The 19,438-nt window shown below is 39.2% G+C and overlaps 1 protein-coding gene and 1 non-coding gene across 2 annotated transcripts in view; both read right to left on the bottom strand.

The window, feature by feature from the left end:
* The window catches only part of DNER (delta/notch like EGF repeat containing), a 341,370-nt gene that overhangs the window by 16,392 nt on the left and 305,540 nt on the right, over nucleotides 1-19,438 (bottom strand). Inside the window, exons 10-11 of the mRNA XM_049769355.1 lie at nucleotides 12,781-12,894; nucleotides 5,087-5,218 (exon numbers count right to left, since the gene is read on the bottom strand). Of these exons, the coding sequence (XP_049625312.1) occupies nucleotides 5,087-5,218; nucleotides 12,781-12,894 (246 nt within the window). The remainder of the gene's footprint in view (nucleotides 1-5,086; nucleotides 5,219-12,780; nucleotides 12,895-19,438) is intronic.
* Nucleotides 1,249-1,355, bottom strand: LOC126002319 (U6 spliceosomal RNA). The gene has a single exon (XR_007493062.1). It is a non-coding gene; the product is annotated as a U6 spliceosomal RNA (small nuclear RNA).

Genomic DNA, 19,438 nt, shown 5'->3' with positions numbered 1-19,438 from the left:
CTACTCTCCAAGAGGTCTGCCATATAACTCAGGCCCTTGCTGAGTTCCTAAAACAACTTTGGACATTATCCAACAATATATCACAGTTATTACACTGCCTCTTTGAACTGTGAGTTCCTAAAAGCAGGGGGTGCTCCATTAATTTTATATCCTGGACACGGCATGCAATTTCTGACAAAAATCCAATTTCTGATGCCTTTGATTATTTGCTGAATGTCTACATCCAAGAGAATTTATTTGCCAATTTCTCAAATGTAGATGGACATTATAGCAACAATTTAACTACAGGATCAAATGTTCAAAATACAGAGTTGGCCAACTGCAGGTAAGCAAGACAGACTGAAATTCTCACTGTGTTTGCCTTAAAGGTTCAATAGAGATGATACAAAATATTATGTGAAGATTTAAGGGAATGGATCATTTTTAATTTTGATTCTAGGGAGGCAAAACTTTCATTAAATTCCTACAACCAATAAACCTTTGTGGTCAGACCCAGGGTAGGAATGAGCAGCTGAGAAATAAAACTTCACCAGGATTGTCTTGATAATTTCTAGAATTTAGGGTTTCACCTGGATCAGGATATGTATAAAACAGCATATTTAATGCTGAGTAAAGTGATCCTTTGAGTCTTTTGAACCTGGATTTAAGAAATTTGTGTCCTACATTATATTTTGCTTCTTACTATTTACTAGGGGTCAGATAACTCTGAGGAAGTAAACTTCTAAGAAACACACGTTATTTGGATAAATTCTGGACATAGGAACTAAAATGAACACACTAAAAGGGAGCATATTTGAATGGAAATCCCATTGATACCCTGATACCTCAAAATCTTGAATGAAGAGAAGCAAATTCATTTCCCTATGCACAGTCCCTCACTAGGTGAGGACTAGGTTTTAATACATGCACAAACTCTGTATCAGTATTTGTGAGTAACCCTAACACATTTCATGTTGAACTTCTTTACATCATCAACAAATAGGTGACTTTTGGCAGGGTTTTGTAATGAAAAAGACAAGCCTAATCAATGTATTAAAATTTGTGCTTCCTAGCAGAGTATGGTAGTCTTTTAAAGTACCAAAAGCTGGAAGAAAGCACAGTTTTTTTTTATTTAATCTCTCATTACATGGAGGAAGGAATTAAAGTGTTCATTCCAAAGAGATGGGATGACCTTCTTTCTATCTTATGATGAATTAAGTAGCAAAGACTTTAGAACTGGAACCCAAATTTCTATGATGGTATTTTTTAAACAATATGGAATGCTTCATGAATTTCTATGCCATCTTTATACAGGGGCCATGCTAATCTTTCTTGTCTAGTTCCAATTTGTGTATATGTGCTATCAAAGTGAGCATCCAGGTCCCTGTTCTCACTCCTTCTATTTATACTATCCTGTACCTTGATTCATATTTAGTCATGTTTAGGCAAATACTCATTGTAATTATTAGGATGATGCTATAAGAAAAACTTGATCTAAGCCATCCCTAAATCTTATAATTTTCAAGAACAAAGGGAAGAAGGGATGAAACACCACTTATTAATGGATTTTGAAATGGGATTATAGTAAGAGTTTATCCTATATTATCTAGGTGGACTCAATGTAACCATTGGAGTTATGATATGTGAAACAGGAAAGAAAGTGAGTTGGAAAGGATGCTTTTACAGAAATAAGGTTGGTTTCATGTGACCCAGGAGATAGAGTAATGGGCCAAGAATTCAAGAACCTGGGTATCTGCCAGAGTTGAAGACAAATAAGGGAGGATTTCTCTCTTAAAGTTACCAAAAGAAATACAATTCTACTGGCACCTAGGTCTTTGCTAAGTGAGGACTTCTATCATTGGAACTGTAAGATGGTATATCTGTGTTGAGGTTTGAAGCGTTTAAGTTTGGGGTGCTTTATTAGCTGGAGCAACAAGAAACTTGTACAGGTGGTCAGAAAAGGCCACTAACATGATACTGAGAGAGACCCAAATTCTGAGAAGAATGAGCTATGAGCAGAGGGAAGAGAGCTCCAGTCAGAGGAAACAACACAGGCAGAGAATCAGAAGTGAACATGGACGAACAAGAGCAAGTAGGGTGATGATGGTGAACCAAGGGGAGTAAAGAAGAGGGGGGGTCAAGCTGGGAGGGGGGAAGAAATCTCCCACACTGCTTTGGATCACTCAGCTGCTTCCCAGATACAGTGTGCCAGGACCCTGTTTCTCCCTCTTCCTTGCTTATCTCTGAGCTTTCCTATTGAGATCTACAAACCTGATCTGGAATTATCTATCACCACAACCCTAAGGCCTTACCTCTGGCCACTTTTGAAGATCACAGATAGACTCTGCAGCTTTCACAGTCTGGGTTGGGGGGGGTCTCTTCTATCTTCCTATCCTGTGAGGAATCATAGTATACATCTCCTAGTCATTGAATCCTTTTCCTTACTGGTTCTATCCTCCAGATACTAGTCACTGGCTCTCCATCCAACAAAGTGCAGCATTACTTTCACTCCATTCTTATCAAGGTCAAAGTGGAAACAACCACCACAGCCCTTCTCTGTGAGGCTCTTTATTATAATGCCTTTGACTTAAGAAAGGAGCACAAATGAGGTCAGTCAACTGAACATGCTATTTGGAAGAACAAAAGAGCCAGAGAGCAGACTCATGTGTGAGGGATGGATCCCCTCAGACCCAGTCATTCTCTAGTTTGTGCTCTTGATTTTTGGCATCAAAAAGACAATCTTTCACCCTTCAAAAAGGACAAGCTTCCTCCCCAGGGAACAGCTTGTATACTAAAAGCTACAGTAAACAAGCTTTTATATAGTATCTGATGCACAGAAGATCTATGTACAGATTTCCCTCCTTAATTCTTTATAGAAGCCTTCTCACCTCTGCCTCTGTACATGAGTACATGTAAGACAGATGAGATTCTGATAGTACATCTGTCCAAATAACACAGCACAAGTATGATGGAGCCAGACTGAGGATGTTGATTCTGTTAGTTTATCCTTGATTCCAAATTATCCCCCAAATTATCATCAATGGAAGGGATTAAAATTTCATTTGAACAATTTTACTGTGAAATTTCTTGTGGGTATGAATTTTTATCCATAAAATTTTCAAGTTAAAAACTAGTATCATTCTGCCCCAGTGATCCAAGAAATGGTCATTTCACAGGATTGCCAAGTTAGGGAATGAAAACTGATTTTATGGATAAGTACATTAAGGTGCATTCAGGTAAAAGCAGTCATGGCATTTGTTCCTTATCCAGGGCACAAAACAAGTTTAAGATCCTTTCAACCAACAGATGAAGACATCTAAGGAATAATGAAGTAATAGTCTGATAGGAAGTGCAGATAAAGATCTCAGGGCTCTAAAAGTAAATGCAGGGTCTGCCCAGCAGGAAGGAGTCATATATTATCTTTTATCTGTCACCCCTACTGGAGGAAGACAATTTTCAGAGATTTTACATTAGTTTCTTCTTTCCTCATTCATCACTTTATGAAATATAAAACCTCACTTAGACTTAGTTAACATTGGGTAGGAATTTGTTTGTCATCCACCCTTCTTTCTAGGGTTGAACAATAAATATCCTACCTGGAAGACAGTCAGGCTCATAGCCCATGAGGCAGTGAAACTCCTAACCCCATGCAGTCTCTCTTAATGCCTGTCTTGTTTTTTTAACTTCGTGGCACTCCTGCTTCAGGTGTGTTCATCTGAAGCTGGACTTGGGCACTGGGCTTAACATTTCACATCAACTTTAGGCTATATATTCCACACCAAATCACAGTTCTTTTCATTTTTTTCCAAACTTTATTTTGTTTGTTATATTTGTTCATTTTTGGGGGGGGGGCACACCCTGCAGTGCTCAGGGGTTACTCCTGGTTCTACTCTCAGAAATCACTCCTGTCTTGGGAGGATCAACTGGGATGCCGGGGATCTATCAAACCTGCTTCCATCCTGGGTCAGTCACATGCAAGACAAATGCCTTAGTGCTACCGCTTCAGCCCAGTCCTTTGTATTTTTACCATGGGCATTCCCTTCAACAAAAAAACTACTTCCCATCATCACAAGGACATCACAAGAGCAGCTAAGAGTTCACACAGCACCTTCATCATGAATCAACTTGAAGTTTTAAAATGTATCCCATATTCATGGACAATGCTTCACTGTACTTGATCATACCCCTCCTCAGATGCACCCTGAAATGATGACTCCCTTAGAGACAGTACTGGTGAAGGGGTGGTCTGGAAACATTACAAGAAAGACTACAGAAGCAGTTAGCTCAGCAGGAGACAGACAAAAAGGCCAACCATGATATGCATACTTCTTTGCCTCTTCCTAGAGTTACACAGCAGAGGAGCTATTGACTTATGATGAAAACTAAAGGAGAGTTAAGAGGGCCCAGGGAAGGAGCTTTTGTGAAAGAATGATTGCCTGACTGATTTAAATAAGGCAAAATCTTTCAGAGTTGAATTTCCAGCCCTTTGTAACCCAAAACCCAATTCCACTGTCAGTTCTCATTTTCACCTCAATCTTAGTGGAAGCATGATGTTAGCATCTAAAATAGTGATCATGACATTTTCCAGCTTCTATGAAATCTGCCTTTAGAGAACATTGAGCCCTAAGCAGCTCAGAACAGGTCTCTGATTTTCTGTGATGCTCATCCTCTCCGGATTTCTCTTGGGGCAGCTGAAGAAACCTGATACATTTGAAGACTTTGAAGACTTAAATGCAAAGTGAATTGACATTCTGCATATTTCTTTGCTAAGTCCTCAACACAGAGATGCTGATTTGTTGATAGGATTCTAATGCCTCTCTGCTGAGTACATTTTTGGGCTGCATTCACAACCATGAACTCTGGATGACATCAGCTGATTCTCATCCCAATGGAAAGACTGGATGGATTTAGACTCAGGAAGGAATGGGAACAGCACAAGGCAATGAGCAGAGAGGGTAAAGACTCAGGAGTGTAAGGACTGAGCAGCTCTCTCCAGTTTTCTCTGGCTGTTCAGTTGGAGTCAGGCTGGAGAGTCACCACCATCAAAATAAACTGCCAAAGTTCAACTGCAAGTTCAACAGAGGCAGAGAATAATGGCAATACTCACGGATTTCACAGTTGGCTCCCACCCAGCCATGGGGGCAGTGGCAAGTATAACCATTGGGCTGGTCCAGACAGGTGCCGGCATGGTGGCAGGGGTTGCTGTCACATTCGTTTATGTCAATGTCACATTCGTCACCTAAGAAGACAGAGATGCACAGCAGTGAGGTTTCTGTTGCCTCATGATGCTGAGACCATGAGCTCCACCCATGAATGCCATATTTTGCTCTGAGTCTTTCACAGACAAGTACCTGACAAGGGATTTTTTTGTTACGTAAAATCAAAACTCTTGGGGACACGGTGGTAGAGCATTTGCCTTGCATGGGGTTGACCCGGAGGGGTCAATGAGATTCCCAGCATCCCCAGCCTGCCAGGGACAATTTCTGAGTGCAGAGCCAGGAGTGACTCCTGAGTTCTGCTAAGTGTGACCCAACAACCAATCAACCAATCTATCAATAAATAAAATTTAAATTAAATGAAAACCCAAGTAGAGCCCAAGAGATACTACAGCATTTGTCATGCATGTGGGGTTTGATCCCTGATACCACATGTGGTTCAAGAACCTATAGGAAAGATTCCTCAACACAAAGTCAGGAATAAATAGTTCTTGAACATCAGTAGGTGTGGTACTAACTCCATCTGCCCCTCCCAAACACACACACACACACACACCTAAAACTCCAAAACTGTGCCAGTAAGGAAAAAAACCCTTTTACTCAGCCACCAAGACTGAATAAGTTTGCCAGAAAAATTAATGTGAACCCCCCCATTTAAAAAAAAAAGGCAACAGCAACAAACAAAAAACAAAACCCCAACTTTTCTTATGGATTCAGCTAAAACTTGTATTTCTTTTCTTTTTTTGGAAACTAGAAAACAAATCTCAGGGCCGGAGAGATAGCATGGAGGCAGGGCATTTGCCTTTCATGTAGAAAGCTGGTGATTCAAATCCCAGCATGCCATATGGTCCCCCAAGCCTGCCAGGAGCGATTTCTGAGTGTAGAGCCAGGAGTAACCCCTGAGCGCTGCTGGGTGTAACCCCCCTCCAAAAAAAAAAAGAAAACAAATCTTAAAAGTGTCTAATTTATTTGGTAGCAGTATTTGGGCATGAGAGTCTGAACATTTGATTATTTTCTTGAAAGATTTAGGACATCATGATGTAACTAACAGCTACTATTACCATTGTCAGCTATGACAATAGCTACTACTTTCTGAATCTCCAGTTGTGCTGGTAAGAGGGATTGGAGTGTTCAGGAAAGCCCTGAGGCCCAGCTAAATCAAAATTCTGCAAGCCTTCAGAAAAATGGCATCCAATGAGCCTGACTTCAGCCCTATCTTCCTTTCTCCTGAAGGTTAAACGGTAACTTGAAGCTCTCCTATATCCTACAGACCCACCTTTGTGGGGGAGCCTTTTTCAAGCTAGAGAAGCAAAACCTGAGCCCATGTCATTAGATGCAGAATGACTGGTAATAATTTCTCCTAAAAGTTATCTAATCAAAGCCATCTTGCCTAATTGTAAGGTCATACTGTGACTCCAAAGGAAATATGGATATTTCTTAAGTTGAAAATATCTCAGTGAGGGCCCAGAGTGACAGTACAATGGGTAGGTTGTTTGCCTCACATGCAGCCAACCTTGGTTCAATCCGTGGAACCCCATAAATTCTTTTGAACACAACCAGGAGAGATCTCTAAATGTAGAGATAGGAATAACCCCTGCACACTGCTGGATGGGACTCAAAACCAAAAAGTAAATCTCAATTGTACCTAAATACACGAAGCACATATCCTGTTTTCCCTAAACAGAGCATTACAGAGCACACATTCTGTTTTCCCTTAAGCAGAACTTACCCTGTTTTCCCAAAAACATAGTGCTGACACCATGTAATTATCCATCCCCCACCAAAAATAAAGATTTACATCCCCAGCCCCAAGTGGCTCATGGATGGTTTGGAATCTGTAAGCACTCTACTTGCCCAGGATCTGATATCACCAGCTTCATCTATACTCAGTGATGAGCAGAGAAGTAATATGGGGAAAGCCCTTGTCTTGTATGTGGATTGAACTTGGGTTTGGTCCCCAGAATCCCATGTGACTCCTCTGAGCAAGCCAGGAGTGATTTCTGAGCCAGGAATAACTTTATGTTACCTTACTATATGTCTCCTTATTTTTATAGCCTGGCAAAATATATATGCCCTACTTATATACTTACTACTTATATACTTTGAGCAATGCTGAGTGTGGCCAAAAAATTACAAAAAAAATATCCAGTGATTCAATAAAAAATATTAATTAAAAGAAAAATATCTCAAGGAGTCTGCAATGCAGCCATTTTAGGGCAACTGTTTTGCCATGTGAGACCCTGGATTCAATTTTCAAAACTGCATGGTCCCTTAGGTGCTGCAGGAGTCACCCCAAGAACTAAGCAGGGTATATCCTCCAAGTACTGCTAGAAGAAACCTCCAAACAAAACTAATAGTCATCAAAGTGAAGAGGAAGCACATACTCCAAACTGGAGCAATCTCTTTGAAAGGTTTGAAAATTAGAAAAGAATGTGCCTTCATTTTTCTCAAAAGTAAAAAGTGGCTTAAAACCATCCTAATACAATTATAGTTAAGCAGTACAGTAAAATCAAATATTTTGTCCATTTTCAAAAGGCAATGTTTTAGTGTCCTCTTGGGGAATGACTTCTGGTTTATTTAATTAGCGATAAATTGCTGCTCTCTCTACAAGTGGCTTTACCTCTCATTTCTAAAATCACCATATGGCACTTACAGACCATTTTCATGCCTCACATGAAAATATTTTCTGCCTGTTTCATTTCAGTTTTCTTGTACCTGACAGTTGACTGTTTTATTTTTAAAAGTCAAATCTGTTCAGTGGATCATTCACTAGCCCTAAGTCCTACTCAGTTGACTATAATTTAGTAGTGTTCGCATGAATTTGTCTTCTGCAATAAATATAGTCATTTATGTCAATAAATAGGCATGAAATTGATTGTTCCTTACCAGTCCATTTCAGAGGTTGTCTCTCTGTTAATGGGATAATCACTCCGAGTAAAAAAGAGGACCTTAACTGAACTATTAAAAGCAGCATTACATGGTAGACTAGTTGAGAAGATACATAAACAATAGTGTACTGAGAAATGCTAAATGGATGTAATCGAAGGCCTTAACAAATGCACACATCAGTACAACTTTCCAATCATTGAAGAGACAAGCTTAATTGAGGTATTTACTAAATAATTGATTTCTTTAACTAGCAATCTGAATACTGCAAGTTCAAAACTAAGACACTCCACGACCGTATTTCTCCTTACTTTTATAGTTTGGCAAAATATATAAACCCTACTCTGCTCTGGATGGCTAATGTCACTGTCAAACTTTCCTCATTCCCTAACCTCTGGACATGCACAGAACATTCACTTCAACCATCTAATGAGAGGATTACCAGATGCTTGGTCAAGAGCAGTTTCTCAATCTTCCAGCCTTGATTCCTTTCTTTGACCCCTCTGTCCAACTAGCTGGCCCCCTAGACTCGCCATAGACTCATGCTGTACTCGCCTAAATTTGCATGGTTTTGACCTGTGGCCCCTTGGAATATCCTGGGGCCCCAGCTGAGAAATGTTTGTTTATAGCTACCTAATGTACAAGAGTTGCTTCTGGGATCTCTAACTGGCTATACTGTAGATCACATAAACAACCAAATAAATAAACAAGACCCCTAGTCTTGTGTCTTAGTCTGTCCTGTGAACAAAGAGATTGAATGAGTTTTTCAGGAAGAGATAATACTAGGAAATAAATGAATAAACTCTTCTTAAACTCACTCATTAAATACCAAGGATCCAAATGACTGAGACTCAAAATGAGTCCCACACCTCTACCATCTACTACTGCAGTATTCTTAGAGTTCTGTGAAAGATACAATGAATTCAGTTAGTGATTTAAGTTCCGGGCCAGTTTAATAGCTGGCAGCTATTTTAAAAGCACCTGGGTAGTTGTAGAACCCTGTAAGAAAGAACTATGCTCAGATGTACAAAGAACTATGCTCATATGTACTCTAACAACCTATGTTAGAGACTATCTCTGTGTGTTCAGCCTCATCCTTGATCCTCCCCTAGTGCCTCTCAGTATGAAACATTCACTGTACCCCAAGCTGGTAACAAGAATAGGGGCGGATTTTGATGATAGAGAGAGTTGAAGAGAAGACTCCCAAAGATGATTATTCTTCTCTGCTTAGCCTAGGCAGACTGTCTGCCATCATCAATTGGCATGCTCTCTGAAAATTTAATTTGAATGTAAGAAGCAAGAGGGGTTTTATTCATATTTCTAAGTATTAAGAGAAATATGTTTTTCTGTGCACTTTAATCCCCTCTCATTCCATTTGCAATCAGTCTCTATTCTATCTATTTTTAAGTAAGATGAGTTCTTAGTATACCATCTTTCTTTACTTGTAACTGATTTAATAATTCTTTATGGTTTTACTTTTTCATTGACTTGCTTACTTTTTTTTTCAAATTTGAGTTGGGGAAAATCAATTACTTTTAAATCATTGTTGTGCTTGAATAACACTTGTGATAAGAATACAAAATGAAAGTTCTACTTGACTGAGGCTGAAAATCAGAATATGGACTTAAAATCCTGTAAAATTTCTTTTCAACCCACTACCTTTTTAAAAAGAAATCTGTTGGTACTAGAGAGACAAATACAAACTACAAGGCAACTGCCTTGTAAGCAGCCAACCCAGGTTTAATTCCTGGCACACTGCCAAGAGTAACTCCTGAGCACAAAGCCAGAAGTATCCGTTGACATCACTGAGTATGTCACAGAAAGCAAAATCATTAAATAAATAAAAGGCAAATGTGTTAGTAAAGCATGTTAGCATTATATTTCATAGTATTTATACAAGTATATAAGTGTATTTACTGCTAAACACATATACTTTTCTCGAGAAGTTAATAAAGTTAACAAAGGCAAAAAAAATAATGGCATTGTTCTTGATAAATTCTTGGATAAAGATTTTACACTAAATAATATCAATTAAAATAACTATAATCTTGGGGCCGGCACGGTGGTGCTAGAGGTAAGGTGTCTTCCTTGCCAGCGCTAGTCTAAGACGGACCGCAGTTCGATCCCCTGGTGTCCCATATGGTCCCCCAAGCCAGGAGCAACTTCTGAGTGCATCCCCAGGAATAACCCTTGAGCATCACTGGGTGTGGCCAAAAAAATAATAAGTATAATCTCCAGACAAAGAATTAAATATACCCCTACTGCAGGACAAGTACTGGACTCTGATCTGTAATCACATTAAGCTTCGTAAGCATTCTCCTTTGAAGAAAATTACTTTTTTTTTAAAGTGGATCTAGTAGAGTCACTGAACTTTCCCTCCCACAGCAAACAATTACACAATTGGATAGAATCATCATTTTAAAAAAGCAATATATACAGTATGTGACTATGATTAAGAAGGAAAACAAAGATATTTCAGATTTTCCACTTGTAGATTTATAATAAATGAGCTCAGAGATTAGAAGAATTGGAGTTTGTGTTGACAAGGTAACTAATATGAGATGCCACAGAAGGTAAGATCACTCAGGAAAAGATGGTGTTACACATTTATGTAAGTCAAGTACCAGAGACATGGTAAACAAAATAAATAGAGGTCTCTGAAGCTGAGATGAGGACTAGAAAGGCTTCAGATACTCATCAGAGTAGAGAGACTCCATTTTTTACTCACTTTGTACAGTGAACCATGTTCATTTATCACTTAGTTCCTTCGTAAAGATGCAAAAAGCCTCATCTGAGGAGAAAGTCCTTCTCTCCCTAGAATAGAGACTGCTGTAGCTACATGATCTCTCATGGGTGGGAGATAAAGAAACAAGGTAATGGAATAAAAAAAAGGTCCACGGAAAATAAAACCTGAGAACTAGTTTACAGAGCTAAGTTTACCCACAGAAGGATGGCATGGACCATGAAGAAGGGAAGCAGACACTAGTGGATGAATGGTGAGGGGCTAGACCTCTGTATACATAAAACCCTATTGCTTACAACACTATTAATCATGATGACTAAAATAAAATTTCTGTAAATAACAAACAGAAAACTCCTTAAATTATTAGAACAGAAACCTAATTTTTAAAAGTGGGCAAAAGATTTGTAAAGCCATTTTGAGAACAGAGGTCTTTTAATGAACAATAATCCTGAGATGTAAGCTAATAAAATCTCTGCATACTTAAGAGATGGATGGCATTTTCACATGAAAATGATCTGAAAATTGTTTTGTTTTGGGGGATCACACTGAGTGGTGCTCAGGGCTCACTCATGATTCTGTACTCAGGGATCACTCCTAGCATGTCAGGGGACCATATGGGGTCACAGGAATCTAACTTGGGCTTGCTGCATGCAAGGTAAGTGCCCTACCCACTGTACTATCTCTTCAGCCCCTTCTGGAAATTGTTGAGTATTGTGAAGCAAAAGAAAATACTGAGTAGTAGTTGACTTAGAACACAGAATCTATCAGTGTTCAACCTTTAACAATAAAGCATTGAGTTTCTGCTTCACTAAGAAATGAAAGTCGTCCGGTATCTAATTTGACTATTGCTCAGACAAAGGTTTGTGGGCTTAAAAGAACCTTTAGACTCCCTGTTAAATAGAACAGTTTTGGATCAGGGCTTGGATGCAGGGCAATACAAAAATAAAGTAAGTTCTAAAAGATGAATAGAGCCAAAATTCCTCTACTATCTCTCTGGCCCTGAATGAAATCCTTGACCAAAAGAAGACCAACTCCTACATCTTGGATTGAGTACCTATGACAAAAGACTGATTTGCATTCTTTTCCGTTATGGAAGTTTAGCATACTTAATAGCTGCCAAGATTATGTTTTGTCAAATCTCAGGATAATAAAAGAGCATTTGAATTTAAGGCAGTAGAAACTTGACCCTCACTAAAGCATGGTTAATATTTATTAGGCTCGTAGAGAATGCTAGCTCTTAAGACATAGTAGGCTCTTTCTTTAAAAATCAAAAAGGTTTTTACAATCATTTATATATTTGGGAAGATTATGACTGTTCTTGACTGTAAGACCTATAGAGTCATTAATGTATGATAATCTTTATGATTTCTGCCCTTTTTTGTCCAGAGAAATTCAAATGTGGAACAAAGTCATTTATGGAGCTAGCAAATATGTAAAGAAGGATAAAGAAAATCTCTAAGCTTGAGATACCTTAGAAACAAACAAAAGAGAATTCTGAGGAAGAAAATGAAGGTTTGCTTAATATTTTGGACAAAAAATTGCATTTTCTATCTCAAAGGGGTCAAAGCAATAGTATAGCACGTAGGTTATTTTTCTTGATGTGCCTGACCTGGTATAGAAAATAAAAGCCAAGATAACCTGAAAATTGCAAATTAAAGATTGATCTATATCTAATATAATGAGGCCATACAGGAGAATAACTAATGTATAGGAGATCTTTCAAATATGAAATGTCAAGAAAAAAAAAAAAGAAAGTACCAAGTTCTAATTATGTAAAGTTTAAATATAGTTTATAGAAAACCAACAGTTTAGAGACATTTAAAAGGCAAGGGTATTCAGAACTTGCTATCATACAAGCATGGAAACATCTGATATTTTTTCTTTATTATCAGCTGCAATCTTGTTGTGATTGTGAGATTGTTGTGATTGTGAGATCTTCTCTCAGGGACCACTTGCCTGTAAACCCGGGTGGGCAGATACATGTCCCATTCAGACCTTCGCTGTCGCAGGTGCCTCCATTGAGACAGCTCACATTGGCACAAGGGTCTTTGTAGGATTCACAGTGAGTTCCTGTAGAGAACAAAGTCAAGAATCAGTAAAGGAAGCCTCCACTCCCAGGGCCTGGGAGAACAAAGTATGCCAAAACCCCATAAGAGTGTGGAGGCAGATTCCTGTAGTATGCATATGAGTGTGCATATATGCATGGACATGATAATGCACATGTGTAATATATCATCTAGGAGAATAACCAAGTCAAGTCTTACCCATAGTACCCACATCTCTGTACAGCTCAACTTTCTTTGACTTCAAAGTTCAAGGAACTCACAAATATAAAAATTCTGAATGGTGGCCAGAAGGTTAGCATATCAGGTATGGTGTTTGCTTTGCACAAAGCCAACTCGAGTTCAATCTCAATAATCCCATATGGTCCCCCCCAAGCCTGCCAGGTGTAATTTCTGAGCACAGAGCCATGAGCAACCCCTGAGTGCCACCAGGTTTGCCCCCTCCCAAAAATCCTGAAAGACAAAGATCTGTTGAGATCAATTACTTCCCAAGTTTCTCAAACTAATATCTAGACCCCTTCACCCAAAATCAGAAATGACAGAAAAACAAAGTCTGAAAGGTGAGGCTCTGTGGTCCAACCTTTAAAGAGTCCAGTTCTCCTGGGAGCAAGAAAATAATTTGGCACTTGAATATCAGTGTCAAAGATAACTCAACATTCTGGTAGTCTATTGATGCCACAGTTTGACCACACACTAGATATTACTTTTGTGCTTTATATGTGTGCTTACATTGGATCCTCACAGTACAGAGATGAATACCCTCATTTCTAATAGAAAGTCAAGGCAAGCAAATAAGGGCACACGAGGGGGAAGCTCAGTTATGGGAAATGGATACCTGCTAAGTATGATTCACTTGGGTGAGCTGATATTGGACACAATCAAATGCACAAGTCTCTGGACCCCTACACCCATCAGACCAAAAGGAGACACTTGCAAAATCACTTGAGCAAAAGCAATTTCCTACTGGTATTCCACAAGACTCTATCTGAAGATATATTTAGAAAAGGATGGGTGGGGAGAGAAGAAATGAGGGCATTGGTGATGGGAAGGTTGCACAGGTGAAGGGGGTGGGGTATTCTTGTTATGACTGAAATCCAACTATAATTATGTTTGTAATCAGGGTGTTTAAATAAAAAATTTATATAAAAATGAAAAGGATGGGTATCTTAGACTTATGTGTTGGGTGTTCTTACAATCAACATGATGGAAATACATTATTTTTATGTGCCAGATAATCAGGAGATAAGGCACTTTTCTTGTCTGCAACCAGTTTCAAATTTTAATACCATATATGGTCCTCCAAGTACTACTAAGGGTCACTCCTAAGCACAGCTAGGAATAGCCTCTGAGCACTGTGAGGTGGTACCATCCCTAAATAATAAAAATACCTTGAAATATTTATGTATCCATTCATAATTTTAATTTTAAATTTCAAAACTTTAATGCTAGTTCCAAGTCATTTTGTTGTTGTTTATCTATAGTGTCAAGATAAATAAATGGATTGATATGTCATCTTTCCACTCCTTGTTGATAAAGATAAATAATACTAAGTTTTGTAGAAGAATGTATTTAATCTAATATCCACCCTTCTTGACATACTCAAGGAACCTAAGCATAAAACTAACTGTATGAATCCCAACAGAATAGTATTTACTTAATTTCTCTCCACTTAATTACTTTGTTCATATTGTGCAGAAGATGGCAACACCCAATGACTCATCACATACTCACTAAATTATTTTTGTTGGAATTCTCTGCTCTCGTTTCTTACTCAGTGCCTCCATAAGCAAGGCATAACCTTGAGAAGGTAGTTGAGGAGTAAAAGAACATAGAGTATTCTATAAGAACATAGATACAGATAGCTGGAGAAATAATACAGTGGGTTGGTTACTTGCCTTGTACACAGCTGACCTGGGTTCAATCTCTGGCATACTATATGATCCCTTGAGCACAGAGCCAAATTAAGCTCTAAGCACCACCAGCTGCAGCCCCCAAACCAAAACGGGGTTAAAAGTTTGGCATTTCACTAATAATTATTCTTACATTTGTTGCACCTGGCATCTTCATTCAGAAATCTAGTCTCCCACTGATTTGCAATTAGTACAGGATCAATTTATAAAAAGAAAACTACAGAAAAAGCCTTTTCTGCTTCAGAATATTTATAAAAAATTAAGAATTCACATATTGACAAAGTCCCATGGTGCTAATTGAGGAACCAGGTGATAAAAAGGCTTTCAATTATAGTAAGAAATAAGTCACCCGAGTTCAAAGATGATTGAAATCCAAAAAAGATTTTCCAAGGTACAAGAGAGAATACAGCGAGCAAGTAGGAAACTTGCCTTACATGTGGCCAACCAAAATATTAATTTCCAATATTCCAAAAGGTCCCAAGCATCAATAGGTCTGATTGCTAAGCACAGACCCCTAAGCAAACCCTGAGCATTGCCAGGTGTGGCTGCAAAACCAAAATAAAATAACTAAAAATAAGTTAAAAGATTTAATTTAGATATAATTTAAGAACTAAGAGGATGATCTTTCTTGGGTTCACACTAATCCATTCGTCAGTCCAGTCTGGATCAAATTAACATCATTAATACATGAACATACAAATGACCACATTTCTCAAATATGGCTAATTTAGACTAAATAAACATCATAACCCTTAAACCCTCAATGAAAACATCAAGATAATAAAGCAATTTCAGTCTTCTGGGGCTCTTCTATGAGGGCAGGGGGTGTGGAGGGAAAAACTAATTTTATCTGCTGTTGTTTTGCTATTGCAAAAGATAAGATAGTCACATGAGATCCACTGAGAGTTTCCTGGCAGCAAGATGGGACAAAAGCTCATCATCACAGAAGCACAAGGATGCCAAAGAAGGGTGGTCTTAAAAGTCCCTGGTGACACTGACATTTCTAGGTGCTAAACCTTGCAGAGCTCTAGATAGAATTATCTATCTTTCATGTCCCTTGTCCAAAGGAATAATCGGTCAAGATGCCACTGACACAAGACTGCCCCTTCTCACCTTCTTCTCAGCGTCCCCCCAAATCCCTGTTCAGCTCTCCTCAACCCAACCAGGGTCCCCCATGCAGCATACTTTTACTTCTTTTGGCAGGAACACCCCCCCATCGCCTTGTCTCCTTCCCAGCTGGTCTTTATCTGTCACATTCACTCTGTCAACATCCAGCCTAATCCCCCTTTCTCTGAACCCCACTCCTCCAAGACAGAGCCTCCCTCTACCACCATGCATACATAAAAAAGGATGCTGAGATTCTCATCACCCCAAGTTTTCAGAGCTCAGTCATAACTTCTCATCCCTCACCACCCCAAATCTCTGAAGTCCTTTGGAGCCCAGGCTGGAGCATCATGCTTGGAAGGAATTAAGGACAGACCAGACCATCGTAGCCTTGTCCTTTTGGAGTGGCGACAGTCAGTGTACTTTGGCTGACACACAGCAATGCCAGGGGAAGCTAAGACCATTCCAAGTATGCCTCCTGATACCCTTGTTTTTAGTGTGTGTGGGGGAGTCAGGCTCTACTTCCAGCCCAGGGGAGAGACACACACCCCTCATCTCCAACGCACCATTGGCACAGAAAGCAGCAAACGCTGTTACGAAACTTATGTTTAGTCTCAAGCAAAAATAAACTGTAATTCAGTCAAAACTAATAAAAATTCATACTTTTCATACTCAGAGATGGAGATGCAATGTTTCTGAAAATATGTCCTTTCCAACAGGGTGCTTTTATTTTGAGAAGTTAATTTTAGCCTTAAAGAGAGCAAAGACTCATGGAGTGACTGTCTCAGCTATAAATTTCAGTGGTTATCACTCTCAAATCACAATGAACATTCTGAAAACTGAAAAAAAAAATTCATTTGTCTCTAGGAAAATGAAGCCAGGTCAAGCAAAGGCTTTGCGTATGCTTTGGACATGAACAACCACTTGAAGATAACTAATGATCTTATGTTTTGAGATCCTATCACTCCGAAGGAAACTTTAGCAAGCATGACAATATGAAAAAAGTTATCTATTCTAGAATTATTTTTAAGAGCCTCACCTGAGGTGTAACAAGAGAATGGCAAGACTGCGCCTCGTGAAAACATCACAGCCATGTAAGATAGGACTAGTAAGACTTTCTAGCCATAGCTAGACCAAATATAGTATTGTGGTATTAGGTTAAGTATCAGGGAACAATCCAGAATTATAAACACACTCAAGAATAATTGTGAACACATGGAAGTTTTCAAGGTTGAGATACTGAAAAGACATTACAAAGGTCTAAGAGTTCATGGCTAGTCTCTGTAAGTCCTGAGTTTTATCCCTGGCACTTCTAAGTGAAGTATATCAGCAGACTAGAGCTCAAAACAATAGTCAGTTCTGAACCACCATACCAGGTACCCTATATGTGATCCTTGGGCCCTTGACCAACTCTTGAGAGACCCCGAATGAAATTAATACAAATATAAAAAATTAAAGGATATAACATATGCAGAAGCTCACTATATATATACCTGTGCTCTGGTGTTGTCACAAATGATTTCAAATGTTCTACATTTTTCTAGATTATTGTTGTTGTTATCTTATTGTCATAAGACAAAATGAACATTTGTGATCCAGAATTCCCAGCCGCTATATTGCTATTCATTTCATTTGTTCTGCTTGTAATAAAAACCATCCCATTACATTGCTGTAATTTGACTTTTGTTTTTCAACAATACAAGGTTATGAGCAGTAATCAAAGCTGAAGTCCTATCTCAAACCACCTTTGAAGGGAGGTTCAGCACTGTGGTGTGTCTGAAGAGGGGTGACATGAATTCTTTTACTTCTATTCTATTCTGTGGAAACCTCCTGGGAACATGACCCAGACCATGTCCTGGATTTAATTTATGTGTTAGGAGAGCAGGTTTAATAACTGCAAGTAGAGCTAAAAAAAAAACATTGGTTTTGTACAAGTTCCCTATATTAAAAATAGCAGCAGCACATTTAATGGAAAATAGAACTGGGAAGAGTGTACAGAGGTTAAGGCCTTACCTTGCACATGGTCTACTGAGGCTCAATCCCCGGAACTGCATTAGGTCCCCAAGGACCACCACAAGTGGTTCCTGAGAACAGAGCTCTGTGCACTAATTCAGTATGATCTCAAAAACCCCAAATAAAAACTTAAAAAATCTATGTGATCACTGCTTTTTATGTGAGGGAGGAGGCAGGCTGGAAGCCAAAAGGAATAGACTGCATGGTAGACCACAAAGGCCATAGAAAAAAAGGCATGTACTTGACTTGGGTTCCTGGCACTATATGCACCCCCAAGAATCAGCAGGGTGCTGGTGTGGCCTGGGTTACCTCTAGCATTGCCGAGCCTAAGGAGCATCACATCCTCATGCCCTTGTGCCGAATTAATGGTGCAATTAGTCAAGCCTGGCCAGTGAGAGTCCTGAACTTCGTGATTACCACTAGAGACAAAAACAAACAAAAAAAAATAGTGGGGAGGGGAGGGAAATAACATAGAATAGTTGAAGATATAGTTTGGGGCTCAGGTTCACTTTGGTTGAGCTGTTTTTCAGTCAAGACCCATTGTCCAGTCTCTGCAAGGGACTCAGTTAATATCCACATCCTCCAAGTAAACCCTTGGGGAGAAAATGCCTCCACAGAGGAAGAGGCAGAAGCCTTATGACCCTCCTCTCCCCCACATTTATCCCCTAGACAGTAGAGGGAAGGAGATGAGGGAGGTTTAACTCCACCTATGTCTGTTGTCCTTCCCCTGAACCCATGTCCCCTTGCTACCTCCCACCCTGCTGAGTTTAGAAATTCTATTCATGACTGATTTGTATGGCTAATCTTCCTCTTTCTTAGGTCTAACTCAAACCTCAACCTAAAGATGTCTACTCATACACCACAAGCAAATAATCACTGCATCTCTACTGAAATGAGGTGTTTGTTTTTTTTTCAAAAGTGTGTTTTCATTCTTTACTGAAGGAATAGTGTTCTTCATTTTTGCCATGTAGCAATCCACATCCATCCACCATGGTTCATATTCTTCAGCACCACAAGGACGTCTCCATCCTTCATTGCCCCACTGACCCATTTATCAATGCCTTCCCTTCTAAAATTACTATGGTGTTCTTAGGATAAGTGAAAGATTTTACTTTGCTTATTCATCTGTCTAATTCATTCAACTATGGATTTGGTAACATTTGGAATCAATATGAACTTTTGGATCATTTACATTTACCCTTTGGAGTGTGATGGAGGTCAGGAGACATTAAATCAATAGGGCACATGCCTAGCATGTACCTGGGCTGAGTTCAATTCTCAGCACCATACGTTCTTCCAAAAATCTCCTGATACAACCCTGGAGCCCCAAGCAATAACTACAGTGGTCTGTAAAAACCTAGATAAAACCTCGGGCTACTCAACAATACATCCTTAGGACCTTGAATTGAACCATGGCCAGTTGGTTGAGAGTCCCTGGTGAGGACCCTAGACATCCTGAGTATCACTTGGGAAGCCTCTTCTGTTAAAAAATAAACTAGGTGTGATGGACACAGCTTCAGTAAC

Source organism: Suncus etruscus, chromosome 2 (assembly GCF_024139225.1).
Source record: "Suncus etruscus isolate mSunEtr1 chromosome 2, mSunEtr1.pri.cur, whole genome shotgun sequence".
NCBI classification, from domain to species: Eukaryota; Metazoa; Chordata; class Mammalia; order Eulipotyphla; family Soricidae; genus Suncus; species Suncus etruscus.
Note: the sequence above shows the minus strand (reverse complement) of the source record. Positions and strands in the feature narration are given on the sequence as shown.